Genomic DNA, 17409 nt, shown 5'->3' on the forward strand with positions numbered 1-17409 from the left:
AAAATTATAAAAGTTAATATGTTTTCCCGTTTTGTAAAATACGAGAATTTTGAAAACATTTTAATTAAAATCAATCTTGGATATTTTTTTAATACACAAGTGAAAATGCTGTTCAGCCTTCAACATAGTTGTGAATAAGATCAAAACTTTCAGTAGCCAATACTTAACGGAACAAATCATCTTTTTGCGATGTTAGCAATAGTAAATTATGTTATTTATTCAATTTCGGAAAGAAAATGTTTAATTTATTTTTTCAAATCGTTGTTTCAACAAGATTATTTAGACAAATTTCTTCCCTTGTATTCTGTGTCGTTGAATGAACGAAAAGATTCAAAACATTTTGTTGTTGTTCATGTACAGGGTGTTCAATATGTTCGGATACACTTTTCTTCTGTCAACATCTTTTATAGCTCTCATTCCTAATACTTGTGTAACTGTGAAACTTCAATTAAATTTCATCTTTGAAGATTTTAAAGTTAAAAAATCAATGTTTTTACGTAAAAAGGGAACTTAGCGTTCCAAAGTTGTTCTCAAAATATCCGTTCAAATTTATTGCTTGCTTAACCTTCCAAAGCTGTTCGCAAAATCTGCGTTTCGGGGAAATTTGACTTGTTATTTGTTGTTATTCCCGTGGCCGCAAATGTGACCGGGAATGTGACCGATTTTTATGATATTGAATTCATTGTGTAGGTTATTTTTTCTAGTTTCTAAATATTTTAAATGGAAGTGAATTTCTTCTACTAGGTTGTCTGTAGTTGCCTCTGAATGAAAAAAGTCCCAAGAAACAATTTTATTTTGAAATTGCTTATAATTTCTGACAACTTTGCAGTATTTTGGTCCTTTTTTAATTTCTAGAATTGTTAAGAATACATCTATCCGACGATGTATGTATAAATATGTGGGGTCCAATGAATTTTTTGACCGCTATTCTGGATTTTCCGGTAGAGAAAAAATCTAACTCAAAACAAAGACATCCAATTTTATCTTTGCATCGCTGTATCTCATTTCTTAACGAATTGATATTTCAAACTTAAATTTTAGTTTTTTGTCGTTAATTTGACTAACATTTCATAGATCATATTTGGTCTCTCAAAAACGTCAGTTCCTCAGTATGTTGTAATTATGATTAAGATGCTTTGAATCTGCGCTTCGGGTCATATTGACCCGAACGACTTTTGAAGGTAACGACAGAGTCAGAAATACATAAGAAGATGCCTTTAATTACAGATTTTGCAAAAAAAAACTGTACATTGCTCTAAATCAATGTTTTTGAGAAAAAAACTGATTTTTTGTCATTTCTCATTCCCTTAAATCCTTTAATTACATTGGAAATTCATGATAAAATGGATCATTTTTAAATTTTAGTTGGGAAAAATCAGTTTACGTTGAGAATTTTTTCATACCTCTTTCTAATTCAAAGTAAGAAAACTAAATTTAATATTGACCAAAAAAAATTATAATTATGGAAATCCGATCATAGTTCAAAAATTCTGTGAAATCTGTGATGAAAGTTTCCTCAAAATTCTGTGAAAAACAGATTTTTCTGTGATTTCGGCAATCTTGCTCTAAGCAGCTCATTCGAAGAATAAAATTTATTTTAAATTCCAGTTTCTTATGAATCAAGATTAAATTTATTTATATTTAAAATTTATGGAAACATTAATTATTTAGCTCGATTGATGAAACAATCATTTCTCAAACCTGTAGAGAATAATAGTATAAGATAAATGGAAATAAAACATAGCAGAAAATACTTGTTAACAAATAAAATAATAATGAGTCATTACTATACAGATAGGTCTGGTATTTGTAAATAAAACAATGGTATTGAAAACAACCAAAAATGTTGAAATTTATTATTTTGAAACTGCTATTTTACTCAGCGATTTTATAATATCGATATTTTCTGAGTGTACCTGCCGAAACTTAACGAAAGAAAAAAAGAGCGAATAACTTGAGTAGAGAGAGATAGAGGGGAATTTACGGTCAGTCTATTAACGAATTTTGGTACGTATGGTCCGCGTTCTTTTTGTGAAAAAAAAAATTAAAGTGAAATTGAAAGTAAGGATCACGACAGATTTGTCTACCTGTTTCGGAATTCTAATACGTTTCCTGAAATGAACATAAAATGAACAGAAATCAGTTTCAGAGACCTCATTCATGAATCTATAATTATAATTCGGATGTTTGGTTATTTATGATTTTAATTAAGTGTTTCTATTCCGACCTTCAAATCTAAATAAAAGTTAAAATTTCGAATGATGAATTTATATGGTCCGCGTTCTTTTTGTGAAAAAAAAAAAATTAAAGTGAAATTGAAAGAAAGGATCACGACAAAACCGACTTCCAGTTCGAGCTCAAGTGTAAAATCAAACACAAGGGAATTGGATAGAGTTTCAATACCGGGCCACCAATTGAATCGTGGAGTATTATAAAATAGCTAACCCGGTGTGCTTTGCTACACTTTGTAAAACTGAAGGAATGTGTGTTAAAAACAATTTAAATTTTTGTTTATTAGGTAGAATATCGTTTTCAATTGTAATTTGAACATATAAAACAACCTCTTCAAATGAAAGCTACTTCTTAAAGTACGAATAGTAATGGCAATGAAGATTAATTCTTATTCTGAAATAATGACTTAACTTTATTGGCTTCATTAGTTCTCGAATTATGCCAAAAAATATGTATGAAAGCCTTCCTCCTCCTTCCCGTCGACCCTCTTCAAGAAAGAATCAAAAACACATTTCTTGTACCCCAAAAATTTAAACTTTTTGTGTGCCTAGCTTGGTACGCTATGACATCAATTAATAATTTTTGTTTTATTCGAATTTAATTATACATCTTTCTTTCCCTAAAGCTGAAAATACAAAGGTGCTGCATATATTCAGGGGTTAAAATCACGTGTGAGACATTAGGCATAAGGCAGCGCACCTAGCGGTTTATTTCGGAAGCTAGTAGTTCCGCTCAAGATCAAAGATGGTTCCACTCAAGATCATATTTTACTTTTCAGAACTACGCGATTTATTGATATTTTGATAGAAAACTTGTTACTAAAACTCGAATAATGCTTCTTTAAGAATTTTTCTACCATTTTAGTCATTAAGAATCAGTTTATAACGGCCAAGGGTTACATAAATTGACGTTCAAAGTCAGCGTAGATTGATGAAAATTGCAGCAGAAATGCGTATGTTTTTAAATCTTCTAATAACATTATTTCAGTTAATAAACTTTAGCAAAAATGTTAATGCTTGTTTGAAAAGATTTTGAAAAAGTGTTCTTTCAACATTTTGATAAGATTCATAAACAATCATTGCCTATATCTTAGGAATAATAAATGGTTCCGCTCAAGATCAGATTTCGACTAGTTCCGCTCAAGATCATTTACCCTACTGTTACAGGCAAAAACCCGATTTTTTTACCAATGGTTTACCTAATATGTCTCCTTTGGCTCAATTCTCATGACCATTGATCTTGTCGAGAAATTCGAAATACCGAAATTTTTCTCATATAAAATCTTTTTCTTTCATATTTGAAATGTGAAATATCCCAAAAGTAGCTGCGTGCCTGCTGGTTTTCATTGAAAAGCTAATCAAAGTGGTGGAGGATAGAATTATTACACATCATATCAAATATGTGCTTGTGTAACTTTATTTTAAGTTTACATTCGTCATTAATGGTTCCTTGGGCTTCTTTTTCATGTATTGTTTATTTGTATAGGCCATTTTACACAAAAAATACGGATTTTTGGAAATTTTGGCTCAAAATTAAAGATTTCTTGCCCTTCAAAACTAACTCTCTCGGGTTGGTAGTTGTATAATACATGTTATCGAGAATAAACAATTACTGGACACCTATTTTGACTCTACATTAAATCGTAACCATTCCTATTCCTATGTGGAATGAGATGTCAATAATAGAGGGGCGTGTCGCGTACAGAGGACTGAGAAATCTTTGAAGTTAATAATATTGGATTGAGGTAAAAAAAATCAATACAAAAGGTGTGAATGACCATTTTTGAACTGTATTTCAATTTGAGTAAAAAAAAAATTTTATTCTGAACAATTGGTTTTAAATAATGTTGATTTTAATTTGTATTCGAACTTATTGAACACTCTGTAGGTTACTTTATCAGTTATCACTGATCGATTCAACCCTAAACTGATAAGTTTTCAAATTTCTAAACGCCACAAAACTAGAAGTGATATACGAAATTTGACAAAAAATCGAGTTTATGACACAAAAATTTTCCAAAATCAGTTTGCCTATGTTTTAATTTTTCTCTTATGAATTGAAAGTATCCCACTATCGGTCGACTATTTTTTCACCAACAAGGTGATCTATCAAACTAAGATTCGGAAGATCTCAAACTAATGATTTTTTAATGCAAAAACAGAGGAGATTTTCAATCAACCCTTTAATTGAAAATGAAGAAAAGAAATGTAAATATGGTTAATCATTAACAACTAATATCATCTTGCCTAACATTTTTTAATCACTGATTCTTATGCTTTAAATTCTGGTTTTATTCTAAATTTTTAACTCACATTTGTTTTCTGTGTTTCGAAAATATTGACTTGATATATCTGATTCAGAATAAGAATCATCATTATGAATTATTCATTCAAAACTTATCGGAAATAGCATTGATTTGAAACTTTGATTCTGATTTATTTGTATCAGTGAAGTTTCAAGATTCAAGATTCAAGATTCAAGATTCAAGATTCAAGATTCAAGATTCAAGATTCAAGATTCAAGATTCAAGATTCAAGATACAAGATTCAAGATTCAAGATTCCAGATTCAAGATTCAAGATTCAAGATTCAAGATTCAAGTTTCAAGATTCAAGATTCAAGATTCAAGATTCAAGATTCAAGATTCAAGATTCAAGATTCAAGATTCAAGATTCAAGATTCAAGATTCAAGATTCAAGATTCAAGATTCAAGATTCAAGATTCAAGATTCAAGATTCAAGATTCAAGATTCAAGATTCAAGATTCAAGATTCAAGATTCAAGATTCAAGATTCAAGATTCAAGATTCAAGATTCAAGATTCAAGATTCAAGATTCAAGATTCAAGATTCAAGATTCAAGATTCAAGATTCAAGATTCAAGATTCAAGATTCAAGATTCAAGATTCAAGATTCAAGATTCAAGATTCAAGATTCAAGATTCAAGATTCAAGATTCATGATTCAAGATTCAAGATTCAAGATTCAGATTCATGATTCGGATTCAAGATTCAGATTCAAGATTCAAGATTCAAGATTCAAGATTCAAGATTCAAGATTCAAGATTCAAGATTCAAGATACAAGATTCAGATTCAAAATTCACATTCAGATTCAAGTTTTACATGTATTCAATAAGATTTTTTTTTATTTACAAATAGTTTTATTAAGGCATTTAAATTAAGAATTTTTAAACGATGTAAATTCTTCACGATCAGTAAGTTAGTGATTTTTTTTTTATTAAAAAAAACGTTGAATTGACCAAACGTATTGGGTTAACTATGTTTATCTCAATCTGCAGTCATACAACAATCAAACGAAGTTTAAGGACATGCTGCATGTTAATGATCAAATTATGATGATATCTATTCTGATTGCAGGTTTATGATGCCAAAACCAAGCAGTGGAAAACGGTGGACCAGAAGAAGCACACCGATGTGCTGGAGAAGATCAGCTACTTGGAAGAGAGCAGAGGTCGCACAGAGCTTAACGAATCGGAGCGGCTGAAGAACCTACAATCTATCGATACGGTGGTGAGTAGACATATTTCGCAAATGAAAAATTTTATGCATTAATCATAATAAACTTGAACTGCACTTCAGGACAAGACCATCATCAGTGAAATCCACGACCAGCGGAAACTGAACAAAACCGACAAAATTGTGAAGGAGCAGTGCATATGTGAGATCTGTACATGTGGGTGAGTAAATACCTGAATTATTGTCACGAAAGGCTAAATACGAACGAAACCCACGCAAGCAAAGCGAAAAATAACGACCAGAATTGGACGGACGTATGAAATGAATTCTCTTTCGAGACTCGGTTGAGGTGGGGTGTATTTGGCGATGTTCATTCCCTGTCATGGTCATATATGAAACCTGTTTACCGTACCCGTCTGTATGCCATAGATGGTCAATTGTAATCTCGTTCCGTCCGCCAGACTCGTAAAGTGTAAATTTGCATACGTTCCTTCTCTCTCTTTGTCATATTTACTTGGAATTAGTGCTTATTGGCCGTATATTTCGGAGCACGGTGACATCAGCATTTCGTCATTTCTTGTATGGCAATTGTGAATTGTTGAGTTAGGAGAGAAAGCTTACGACGTATAGAAAATTTTAAAATATACATATACCTCAATATATAGAGAACTTTATGTTGTGTATCGATAAACAAATCGATAGAAGATTGCCTACTTGAAATAAAGGTATGCGTAGACATTTACATTTATGATTGATTAAGAGCAATGTTTTCTCGACCTATAGCCTTGAATGTTTTCAACTTCTATAATATGACTTTTATTTTCAGTCGTCACAATTGTTTCAACTGTGGAGGCAGCGTTCAGAAAATCAGTACATCGACAAGATTCGCAACCGAGAGTAATTCAGAAAACTTTTATCAGCAAGGTAAGTGTAAACGTCAAACAAAACAAATTTATTGTACTCATAAGCTTATTATTACGTTATTTTCAGACACACTAAACGCAGAAAGCTCTTTCGTGAGGCGTCGCACGTGGACCAAAGAAGACGTCGAAGAGTACAAAAATCGTGTGGAATCTTCGACAATCGAACGCAGCAGTACCGAGCAGAACGTTACCAATCGTCGTTTGACATGGACCAAGGAAGATTTCGAAAATCTAGATCTTTCTAAACTGAAAGAAACGACCGTGGTTATCGAACGTCAGAAACCTATACGCCACGAGGATAATTTGCGACCCGAGGGTGATTTCGTTCGACCAGAAAAATTGCCCTACCAACCAGCAGAACGACCAAGGCAAGTTAGACCGGAGGATAACCTAAGACCAGAAGGTTCATTTGAAACTCCAGACAAGCCCAAATATCAACCTGGCGAGCGTCAGAAACCTATACGCCACGATGACAACCTTCGCCCTGAAGGGGACTTTGACCGCCCAGAAAAGACTCAATTCCGACCAGCTGAACGACCTAAGCAAATTAAACCGGAAGATAACCTGAGACCCGAGGGAGCATTCGAAACCCCCGAAAAACCAGGATACAGACCTGGGGAAAGGCAAAAACCAATACGACATGATGACAATCTGCGACCTGAGGGTGATTTTGAACGTCCAGAGAAACTACCATTCAGACCAGCAGAAAGACCGAAACAGATTCGCCCAGAGGATAATTTGCGGCCCGAGGGTTCGTTTGAGAGTCCCGAGAAACTGCGCTATCAGCCTGGTGAAAGACAAAAACCAATACGACATGACGATAATCTTCGCCCAGAAGGAGATTTTGATCGACCTGAAAAAAGTCCCTTCCAACCTGCTGAACGTCCGAAGCAAATACGTCCAGAGGATAACCTTAGACCGGAGGGATCTTTCACTAAACAGGACAAACCAAAGTATCAACCTGGAGAACGACAAAAGCCTATTCGTCATGATGATAATCTACGTCCAGAAGGTGATTTCGAAAGACCTGAAAAGACTACATTCCAGCCTGCGGAGCGTCCTAAGCAAGTGCGTCCTGAAGACAATCTAAGGCCTGAAGGTACTTTTGAAACACCCGAAAGGCCAAGATATCAGCCAGGAGAGAGGCAGAAGCCTATTCGACACGATGATAATCTTCGGCCGGAAGGTGAGTTTGATAGACCAGTATCGACTCCGTTCCGGCCGGCTGAAAGACCTAAACAAGTCAAACCTGAAGATAACCTTAGACCAGAAGGCTCTTTTGAATCACCCGAAAAACCTAAATATCAGCCGGGTGAAAGGCAAAAACCAATTCGTCATGATGATAATTTGAGACCCGAAGGTGATTTTGAACGTCCCGAAAAGGCTCCATTCCAACCAGCTGAACGTCCTAAACAAGTACGTCCAGAAGATAATCTTCGACCGGAAGGATCTTTCGAAACCCCCGATAAACCAAAGTATCAACCTGGAGAAAGACAAAAACCTATCCGCCATGATGATAACTTACGTCCTGAAGGTGACTTTGAACGTCCCGAAAAAGTTCCATTCAAACCAGCTGAGCGACCGAAACAAATTCGCCCAGAAGATAACCTCAGACCCGAGGGATCGTTTGAGTCACCGGAAAAGCAAGTGTTTGTAGCAGCAGAACGCCCGAAACAGATACGACCGCAAGATAACTTGAAACCAGAAGGCGAGTTTGAAAGACCCCGTCATGTAACGTTTGGTGCCGTTGAACGGTCTCAAATCATAAGGCATGAGGATAATTTGTTCCTTGAAGGATCTTTCGAACGAACTGAAAAGCAGGTCTTCGTTGCTGGTGAACGACCAAAACCAATCATACCTGGAGATAATTTGAGGCCCGAAGGAGAGTTTACGGTTCCGGAAAGAACACAGTACAAACCGAGTGACAGACAGAAACCAATTCGTCATGACGATAATCTACGTCCAGAGGGAGATTTTGAACGGCCCGAGAAAACGCAATTCAGGCCAGCAGAACGGCCAAAGCAAATTCGTCCGGAGGATAATCTTCGCCCGGAAGGATCATTCGAAACGCCCGATAAACCTAAATACCAACCTGGAGAAAGACAGAAACCGATTCGTCATGATGACAATTTACGGCCGGAAGGAGAATTTGAACGTCCCGAGAAATCTCCGTTTCGACCAGCAGAGCGTCCGAAACAAATTCGTCCCGAAGATAATCTTAGACCTGAGGGATCATTTGAAACGCCTGAAAAGCCCCGTTACGACCCTGGTGAAAGGCAGAAACCGATTCGCCATGACGACAATCTACGGCCAGAAGGTGATTTCGTGCGTCCAGAGAAGACTCAATTCAGGCCAGCGGAACGTCCGAAGCAAGTCCGTCCGGAAGACAATCTGAGGCAAGAAGGTGAATTTACCACACCTGAAAAATCCAAGTTTGTTCCTGCTGAAAGACCGAAACAGGTTCGACCACAAGATAACCTCAAGCCTGAGGGAGAGTTTGAGAGGCCACAATCGGTAGTGGTAGGAACTTTCGAAAGATCGCAGATGGTTAGACATGAAGACAATCTTCGAATGGAAGGTAACTTTGAAAGAGTTGAAAAACATGTATACATAGCTGGCGAACGATCGAAGCCAATCAGACATGATGACAACCTTCGCCCTGAGGGTGGATTTGAACGTCCCGAAAAAGCTCAATTCCAACCAGCCGACCGTCCCAAACAAGTGCGTCCAGAGGACAATCTCCGCCCAGAAGGATCATTTGAAACTCCAGAAAAACCTAAATATCAACCAGGAGAAAGACAGAAACCTATCCGCCATGACGATAATCTTCGTCCTGAGGGTGATTTTGAACGTCCAGAGAAATCTCCGTTCCGACCAGCTGAACGTCGGGAGCAAGTTCGCCCAGAAGATAATCTTAGACCAGAAGGAACGTTTGAAACTCCGGAAAAACAAAGATATCAACCTGGCGAGCGACAAAAACCAATACGTCATGATGACAATCTTCGACCGGAGGGAGACTTTGAGCGTCCCGAGAAGTCTCCATTCCGACCAGCTGAGCGTCCGAAGCAGGTTCGTCCGGAAGATAACCTGCGTCCAGAAGGATCGTTTGAAACTCCAGAGAAACCAAGATACCAACCGGGTGAAAGACAAAAGCCGATTCGTCATGACGATAATCTACGCCCTGAAGGTGACTTCGAGCGTCCAGAAAAATCTCCGTTCCGCCCAGCTGAGCGTCGGGAGCAAGTTCGCCCAGAAGATAATCTCAAACCTGAAGGAACGTTTGAAACCCCTGAAAAACCCAGATACCAACCGGGTGAAAGACAGAAGCCTATTCGACATGACGATAATCTACGTCCTGAAGGTGACTTTGAACGTCCAGAGAAATCTCCGTTCCGACCAGCTGAGCGACCAAAACAAGTTCGCCCGGAGGACAATCTTCGCCCAGAAGGAACATTCGAAACGCCAGATAAACCCAGATACCAACCTGGCGAGAGACAAAAACCAATCCGTCATGATGATAATCTCAGACCTGAAGGTGATTTTGAGCGTCCAGAAAAATCTCCGTTCCGACCAGCTGAGCGTCGAGAACAAGTACGTCCGGAGGACAATCTCCGCCCAGAAGGATCATTTGAAACTCCGGAAAAACAAAGGTATCAACCAGGTGAGAGACAGAAACCTATACGCCATGATGATAATCTTCGCCCTGAAGGTGACTTCGAGCGTCCTGAAAAATCTCCGTTCCGCCCAGCTGAGCGGCGAGAACAAGTTCGTCCAGAAGATAATCTTAGACCAGAAGGGACATTTCAAACTCCTGAAAAACAAAAATATCAACCAGGCGAGAGACAAAAACCAATTCGTCCCGATGATAATCTTCGTCCTGAGGGTGATTTTGAACGTCCGGAAAAATCCCCATTCCGACCAGCCGAGCGTCCTAAACAGATTCGACCAGAAGACAATCTTCGCCCTGAAGGAACATTCGATGCACCAGAGAAACCCAGGTATCAACCTGGCGAGCGACAGAAACCTATCCGTCATGACGATAATCTTCGCCCTGAAGGTGACTTCGAGCGCCCTGAAAAATCCACATTCCGACCAGCTGAACGACGAGAACAAGTTCGTCCAGAGGACAACCTCAGACCTGAGGGAACATTCGAGACTCCTGAAAAACAAAAGTACCAACCAGGCGAGAGACAAAAACCAATTCGTCATGATGACAACCTTCGCCCTGAAGGTGACTTTGAACGCCCTGAAAAATCTCCATTCCGACCGGCCGAACGACGAGAACAGGTACGTCCTGAAGACAATCTCAGACCGGAAGGAACGTTCGAAGCTCCCAAAAAGCCTATATATCAACCAGGGGAGAGACAGAAACCAATACGTCATGATGACAATCTTCGACCTGAAGGTGACTTTGAACGTCCTGAGAAATCTCCATTCCGACCAGCTGAGCGACCAAAACAAGTTCGCCCGGAGGACAATCTCCGCCCAGAAGGAACATTTGAAACTCCTGAAAAACAAAGGTATCAACCAGGTGAGAGACAGAAACCTATACGTCATGATGATAATCTTCGCCCTGAAGGTGATTTCGAGCGTCCTGAGAAATCTCCGTTTCGACCAGCTGAACGACGAGAACAAGTTCGTCCAGAGGACAACCTCAGACCTGAGGGAACATTCGAGACTCCTGAAAAACAAAAGTACCAACCAGGCGAGAGACAAAAACCAATTCGTCATGATGACAACCTTCGCCCTGAAGGTGACTTTGAACGCCCTGAAAAATCTCCATTCCGACCGGCCGAACGACGAGAACAGGTACGTCCTGAAGACAATCTCAGACCGGAAGGAACGTTCGAAGCTCCCAAAAAGCCTATATATCAACCAGGGGAGAGACAGAAACCAATACGTCATGATGACAATCTTCGACCTGAAGGTGACTTTGAACGTCCTGAGAAATCTCCATTCCGACCAGCTGAGCGACCAAAACAAGTTCGCCCGGAGGACAATCTCCGCCCAGAAGGAACATTTGAAACTCCTGAAAAACAAAGGTATCAACCAGGTGAGAGACAGAAACCTATACGTCATGATGATAATCTTCGCCCTGAAGGTGATTTCGAGCGTCCTGAGAAATCTCCGTTTCGACCAGCTGAACGGCGAGAGCAAGTTCGTCCAGAAGATAATCTTAAACCTGAAGGGACATTTCAAACTCCTGAAAAACAAAAGTATCAACCAGGCGAGAGACAAAAACCAATTCGTCATGATGACAACCTTCGCCCTGAAGGTGACTTCGAACGCCCTGAAAAATCTCCTTTCCGACCTGCTGAACGACGAGAACAGGTACGTCCTGAAGACAATCTCAGACCGGAAGGAACATTCGAAGCTCCCGAAAAGCCTAGATATCAACCAGGGGAGAGACAGAAACCTATCCGCCACGACGATAATCTACGCCCTGAAGGTGACTTTGAACGTCCTGAAAAATCTCCATTCCGACCAGCTGAGCGACCAAAACAAGTTCGCCCGGAAGATAATCTTCGCCAAGAGGGATCATTTGAAACTCCTGAAAAGCCTAGATACCAACCTGGTGAGAGACAGAAACCAATTCGTCATGACGATAATCTTCGACCAGAGGGAGACTTTGAGCGCCCAGAGAAATCTCCGTTCCGACCAGCTGAGCGTCGAGAACAAGTACGTCCGGAAGATAACTTGCGCCCAGAAGGAACATTTGAAACTCCAGAAAAACAGAAGTATCAACCTGGTGAGAGACAAAAACCAATTCGTCCCGATGATAATCTTCGCCCTGAAGGTGACTTTGAGCGTCCTGAAAAATCTCCATTCCGACCAGCTGAGCGTCCGAAACAAATTCGCCCGGAGGACAATCTCCGTCCAGAAGGAACATTTGATACACCAGAGAAACCCAGATACCAACCAGGTGAAAGACAGAAACCAATTCGTCATGATGACAACCTTCGTCCTGAAGGTGACTTCGAGCGACCTGGAAAATCTCCGTTCCGACCAGCTGAACGTCGAGAGCAGGTTCGCCCGGAGGATAATCTCCGCCCTGAAGGAACTTTTGAAGCTCCCGAAAAACCTAAATATCAGCCTGGTGAGAGGCAAAAACCAATTCGTCATGATGATAATCTTCGACCTGAAGGAGATTTCCAGCGTCCTGAAAAGGTCACATTCAAACCTGCTGAGAGACCAAAGCAAGTGAAACCAGAAGACAATCTTCGACCTGAAGGTGCGTTCGAGTCCCCTGAAAAACCGAAGTTTGTTCCAGCTGAAAGACCGAAACAAATAAGGCCTCAGGATAATCTCAAACCCGAAGGTGAATTTGAGAGACCTCAAGTTCAAACTGTGGGCATTGCAGAAAAGTCAAAAATAATAAAACATGAAGATAATCTGTACCTTGAGGGATCCTTTGAAAGAACAGAGAAACATATCTATGTTGCTGGAGAACGTTCCAAACAAATTCGACATGATGATAACCTCCGTCCTGAAGGAGATTTCGAAAGACCGGAGAAAACGGTATTCCAGCCAGCAGAACGACCCAAGCAGATCAAACCTGAAGATAATCTCAAATCCGAAGGCACATTTGAAACTCCTGAGAAGCCTAGATATCAACCAGGTGAAAGGCAGAAACCAATTCGTCACGACGACAACTTACGCCCGGAGGGTGAATTTGAACGCCCTGAAAAAGCACCTTTCCGCCCGGCGGAGCGACCCAAACAGGTTCGACCGGAGGACAATCTCAAACCAGAAGGGTCATTCGAGTCTCCTCAAAAGCCAACATACCAGCCAGGTGAAAGACAAAAACCTATTCGACATGATGATAATCTTCGACCTGAAGGAGATTTCGAGCGTCCTGAAAAGAGACCGTTCCGTCCAGCCGAGCGACCCAAGCAAGTGCGACCGGAAGATAATCTGAAACAGGAAGGAGAGTTTGAATCACCTGAAAAACCGAAATTTGTTCCCGCCGAACGACCCAAGCAGATCAAACCCCAGGATAATCTCAAACCTGAAGGAGATTTTGACAGACCACAGCCAGCAGTTATAGGTACAGTGGAAAGATCAAAGATAATCAAACATGAAGACAATCTGTTTCTGGAAGGTAGTTTTGAGAGAACTGAAAAGCATGTCTACATAGCCGGAGATCGACCCAAACCAATTCGTCATGATGACAATTTGAGACCAGAAGGAGATTTCACGACTCCCGACAAGCCGAAATATTTACCAGGTGAAAGACAAAAACCAATTCGTCCCGATGACAACCTTCGGCCAGAAGGTGATTTCGATCGTCCGGAGAAAACGCCTTTCAAACCTGCTGAGCGACCCAAGCAAATAAGACCAGAAGACAATTTGCGCCAAGAAGGACAATTCACATCACCAGAGAAACCGACATATCAGCCAGGAGAACGACAGAAACCCATTCGCCATGATGACAATCTACGACCGGAAGGAGACTTTGATCGCCCAGAAAAAGCACCGTTCAGGCCAGCCGAACGTCCGAAACAAGTTCGACATGAAGACAATCTTAAGCCGGAAGGCTCATTTGATACCCCGGATAAGCCGAAATATCAACCAGGAGAAAGACAAAAACCGATCCGACCTGATGATAACCTGCGCCCTGAAGGTGGATTCGATCGTCCGGAGAAAACCGTTTTCAGACCAGCTGAACGTCCCAAGCAAGTTAAACCAGAAGACAATCTCAGACCGGAGGGAGCTTTCATATCTCCGGAGAAACCTCGATATCAGCCTGGTGAACGACAGAAACCCATCCGGCATGATGATAATTTGCGTCCTGAAGGTGACTTTGAACGACCAGAACGTAGTCAGTTTAGGCCCGCGGAGAGACCTAAACAAGTGAAACCCGAGGACAATCTCAGAACCGAAGGTCATTTCGAAACTCCTGAGAAACCCAAATTTGTCCCTGCAGAACGTCCGAAACAAGTTAAGCCGGAAGACAATCTGAGAACGGAAGGAAGATTTGAAGCTCCAGAAAAACCTAAATATACTCCGGGAGAAAGACAAAAACCCATCCGCCACGATGATAATCTCCGACCGGAAGGAGAATTCGAAAAGGTTACCAAGCCAACGTTCAAGCCAGCTGAGCGGCCAAAACAGGTCAAACCCAAAGATAATTTGCATATGGAAGGTGATTATCAATCTTTGAAGGAGTACAATGAGTTGAAGCAACGCAAGGAAACCGAATTGAAAGAGGTGCATGAAAATGGAATCTTAGATGGAGCGGTTTTAGTGACAACGCAAACTGTTACCACGATTCTCAAGGGTGATAAACCAAAAGCTACCGGGAAAGTCGTTACAATGTCCGAAAAGGAAAGTCGGGATGTACAATCACATGTCGCTGAACATCGAACCGAGAAGCTATCGACCACGACTTCAAACGTAGAATCAAGTTCAGTGCACAAATCAGTTGAAGGATATCATCAGAAACAGTCCTCTCATGACATGATCAATACACAAAATGTACGGCAATCGGTATCTGGCAGCTCAATGCAAGGGTTCAATCAAACTCACTCGTCTCAACATGCAATTGACTCTAGGACATTACAAAATGTTGACCATTCTTCAAAGCACTTGGTATCTTCAGATCTTCAATCAAGCAAATCAACTGTGTCAAAATCATCGTCAAATGTAGCATACTTCGAAGATTCGCACCAAAGCAGCTCCCAACGAAATACGACTAATAGTCAGCATGGGCAATATTCTTCAACCCATGGAAAATCGCATTCCAAGGTATCTACCATACATCAGTCAGGAGGTTCAATCAACGATGTTTTCCAGCATTCGTCACAACACGAGCCTCAGATAAGTTCACATGAACATGTAACGGCTAAATCGGTCTCATCGGCAACAAATAAAATAATTATCGACGGTAAAACTGTAACCGATAAAACGTTGATCCAACAGTCGGGAATGGAGAAGAAAATCGAGGACGGTATGGTTAAAATAGACACTAAATACAAACAAAATCATGCCACTGGATATGATGAGCATTCTCAGTTGACTGCCAAGGGTGAAATGATAACGAATGAAACTCATGGCAGGAAGCAAACAGGGACTCTTCGCGATGCAAGAAATAACATAATTCATGACAGTTCTAACGCGGTGCACAGTAATCGTCATGCAGTGAATGGAACAACATCCCAGGTAAAAAAGCTAGTCGGAGGAAAGTGGGTAACTAAAACTGTTAGCACGGAAAACATAAGCAAAAATCATGATTCAACGGCACACATTGCCGAGACAGGAAGTACTAAGCAGGAAGTGGCTGGTACAAGAACAAGTACAAGTTCTCAGCAAACTAGTTCGTCGAAAACCAGCACGTCACAGACAACAAAATTGATAGGTGGAAAGATAGTTCATGTCAAATCAAACAACGAGGCAGAAACAAGAACTCAAACACAGCCAAGTAAAACGCAGCGTCGCGGTAGTTCTAGCATCGTCTTGGGTGATGAACGAACGAGTTCGTCCTCGCAAACACACTCGTCTTCTACCAGAATTGTCGGTGGTAAATTGGTACACGTATCTGCAGGAGACAGTGCCAATCAAATGTCAACTCAGAATGGCAGTCATACCAAATCATCAAGCAATATTGTAAACACTGTATCTGATAGAAGTAATACGCAGTCGATGAAAACAGAAAGCACAAGCTCGATGCAAACTGAATCGAAGAAAATGACACAATCAATGGAATCATCCAGCCATCAAACGAGTGCCAGTGACAAACATTTCAATCGCAAGAGTACCTTCTCATCCGAGAATGCGAATAATTCAATTCTCTGTCGTCCAAATCAAACTAACGTGCAACCTGCTAGCCCTGGCATTTGCATCTCAGGATCTATTCAGCGAAAAAGTATCTCTAATCTGAACGACAGTGCGATGTATGCAACGTCAGCCACTAATCGTACCAGTTATAGTTCCTTGCATCGTCGAGAGAAAGAATCCGCAGACGCTAGGATGCAAACATATGTGAAAACACTGGAATCAGGTACTATAACAAACCGTGGCAAGGTGCAACCATGTGCTCCGCCTACACTTACTACGAGTTCCAACATGAGCAGTAGTACAAGCAGCAATGTGATCGGGCAACACTCGAGCAGTCAGAGCTCATCTAAAATTCTTCGAGATTACCATTCGGCCCTGAACGTAACCAAAAGTTCGACGAAGGCCAACGCATCCAGTATTTCGTTCGGGGACGATAACAAATTCCACGGCACCAGTTCGTACAAGACCCAATACTTGCAGCAGAACGATGGACGATGCCCAGCTCATGCCTTAAACGATACCTTCAAGGTGTCGAAGGTCACCAAGCAGCATACGTACTATTTGCACGACAGACGATGAACGCGCAGCTATAGACAACCAACTTTCATTAACCTACCATATAAATTCAGTGCTTGCGAGAGAAACCAGCTTACGATTTTCTTTTAACAACGAAATACTTTGAAATAAACTAAACAAAACGATTGTTGCTTTTATTGGTATATTATAAAACTGTTATTGCTACGCATTAAAAACAATGGAATTAAAATAAAGGCTCTTATATTGCAAAAAGTTGTCAAAATGTTATCCGAAAATTTCTAAAAGTGTAGTCAACGGATTTAAAAATATAAATTTTTTTATTCAAATGTGGTTCATCTTTTACACATTATACAACGGCGTGATGACTTTCCGCAAAAATCTAAAAAAATACTTCGCAACTAACGGGGAGCACTTCGACAAAGTACCGCATACTAAATGGAGCTTGATCACTGGGTGGTAGGTTAAAGT

General features: G+C 40.3%; 1 protein-coding gene across 1 annotated transcript in view; it reads left to right on the top strand.

The window, feature by feature from the left end:
• The window catches only part of LOC129750146 (titin), a 30630-nt gene extending 13437 nt beyond the window's left edge, over positions 1-17193 (top strand). The window contains exons 2-5 of the mRNA XM_055745389.1: positions 5606-5758; positions 5828-5925; positions 6531-6628; positions 6695-17193. Coding sequence (XP_055601364.1) covers positions 5606-5758; positions 5828-5925; positions 6531-6628; positions 6695-16983 — 10638 coding nt within the window. The 3' untranslated portion in view covers positions 16984-17193. The remainder of the gene's footprint in view (positions 1-5605; positions 5759-5827; positions 5926-6530; positions 6629-6694) is intronic.
• The last annotated feature ends 216 nt before the right edge of the window (positions 17194-17409 follow it).

This window comes from Uranotaenia lowii, chromosome 2 (genome assembly GCF_029784155.1).
Source record: "Uranotaenia lowii strain MFRU-FL chromosome 2, ASM2978415v1, whole genome shotgun sequence".
Taxonomy (NCBI): domain Eukaryota; kingdom Metazoa; phylum Arthropoda; class Insecta; order Diptera; family Culicidae; genus Uranotaenia; species Uranotaenia lowii.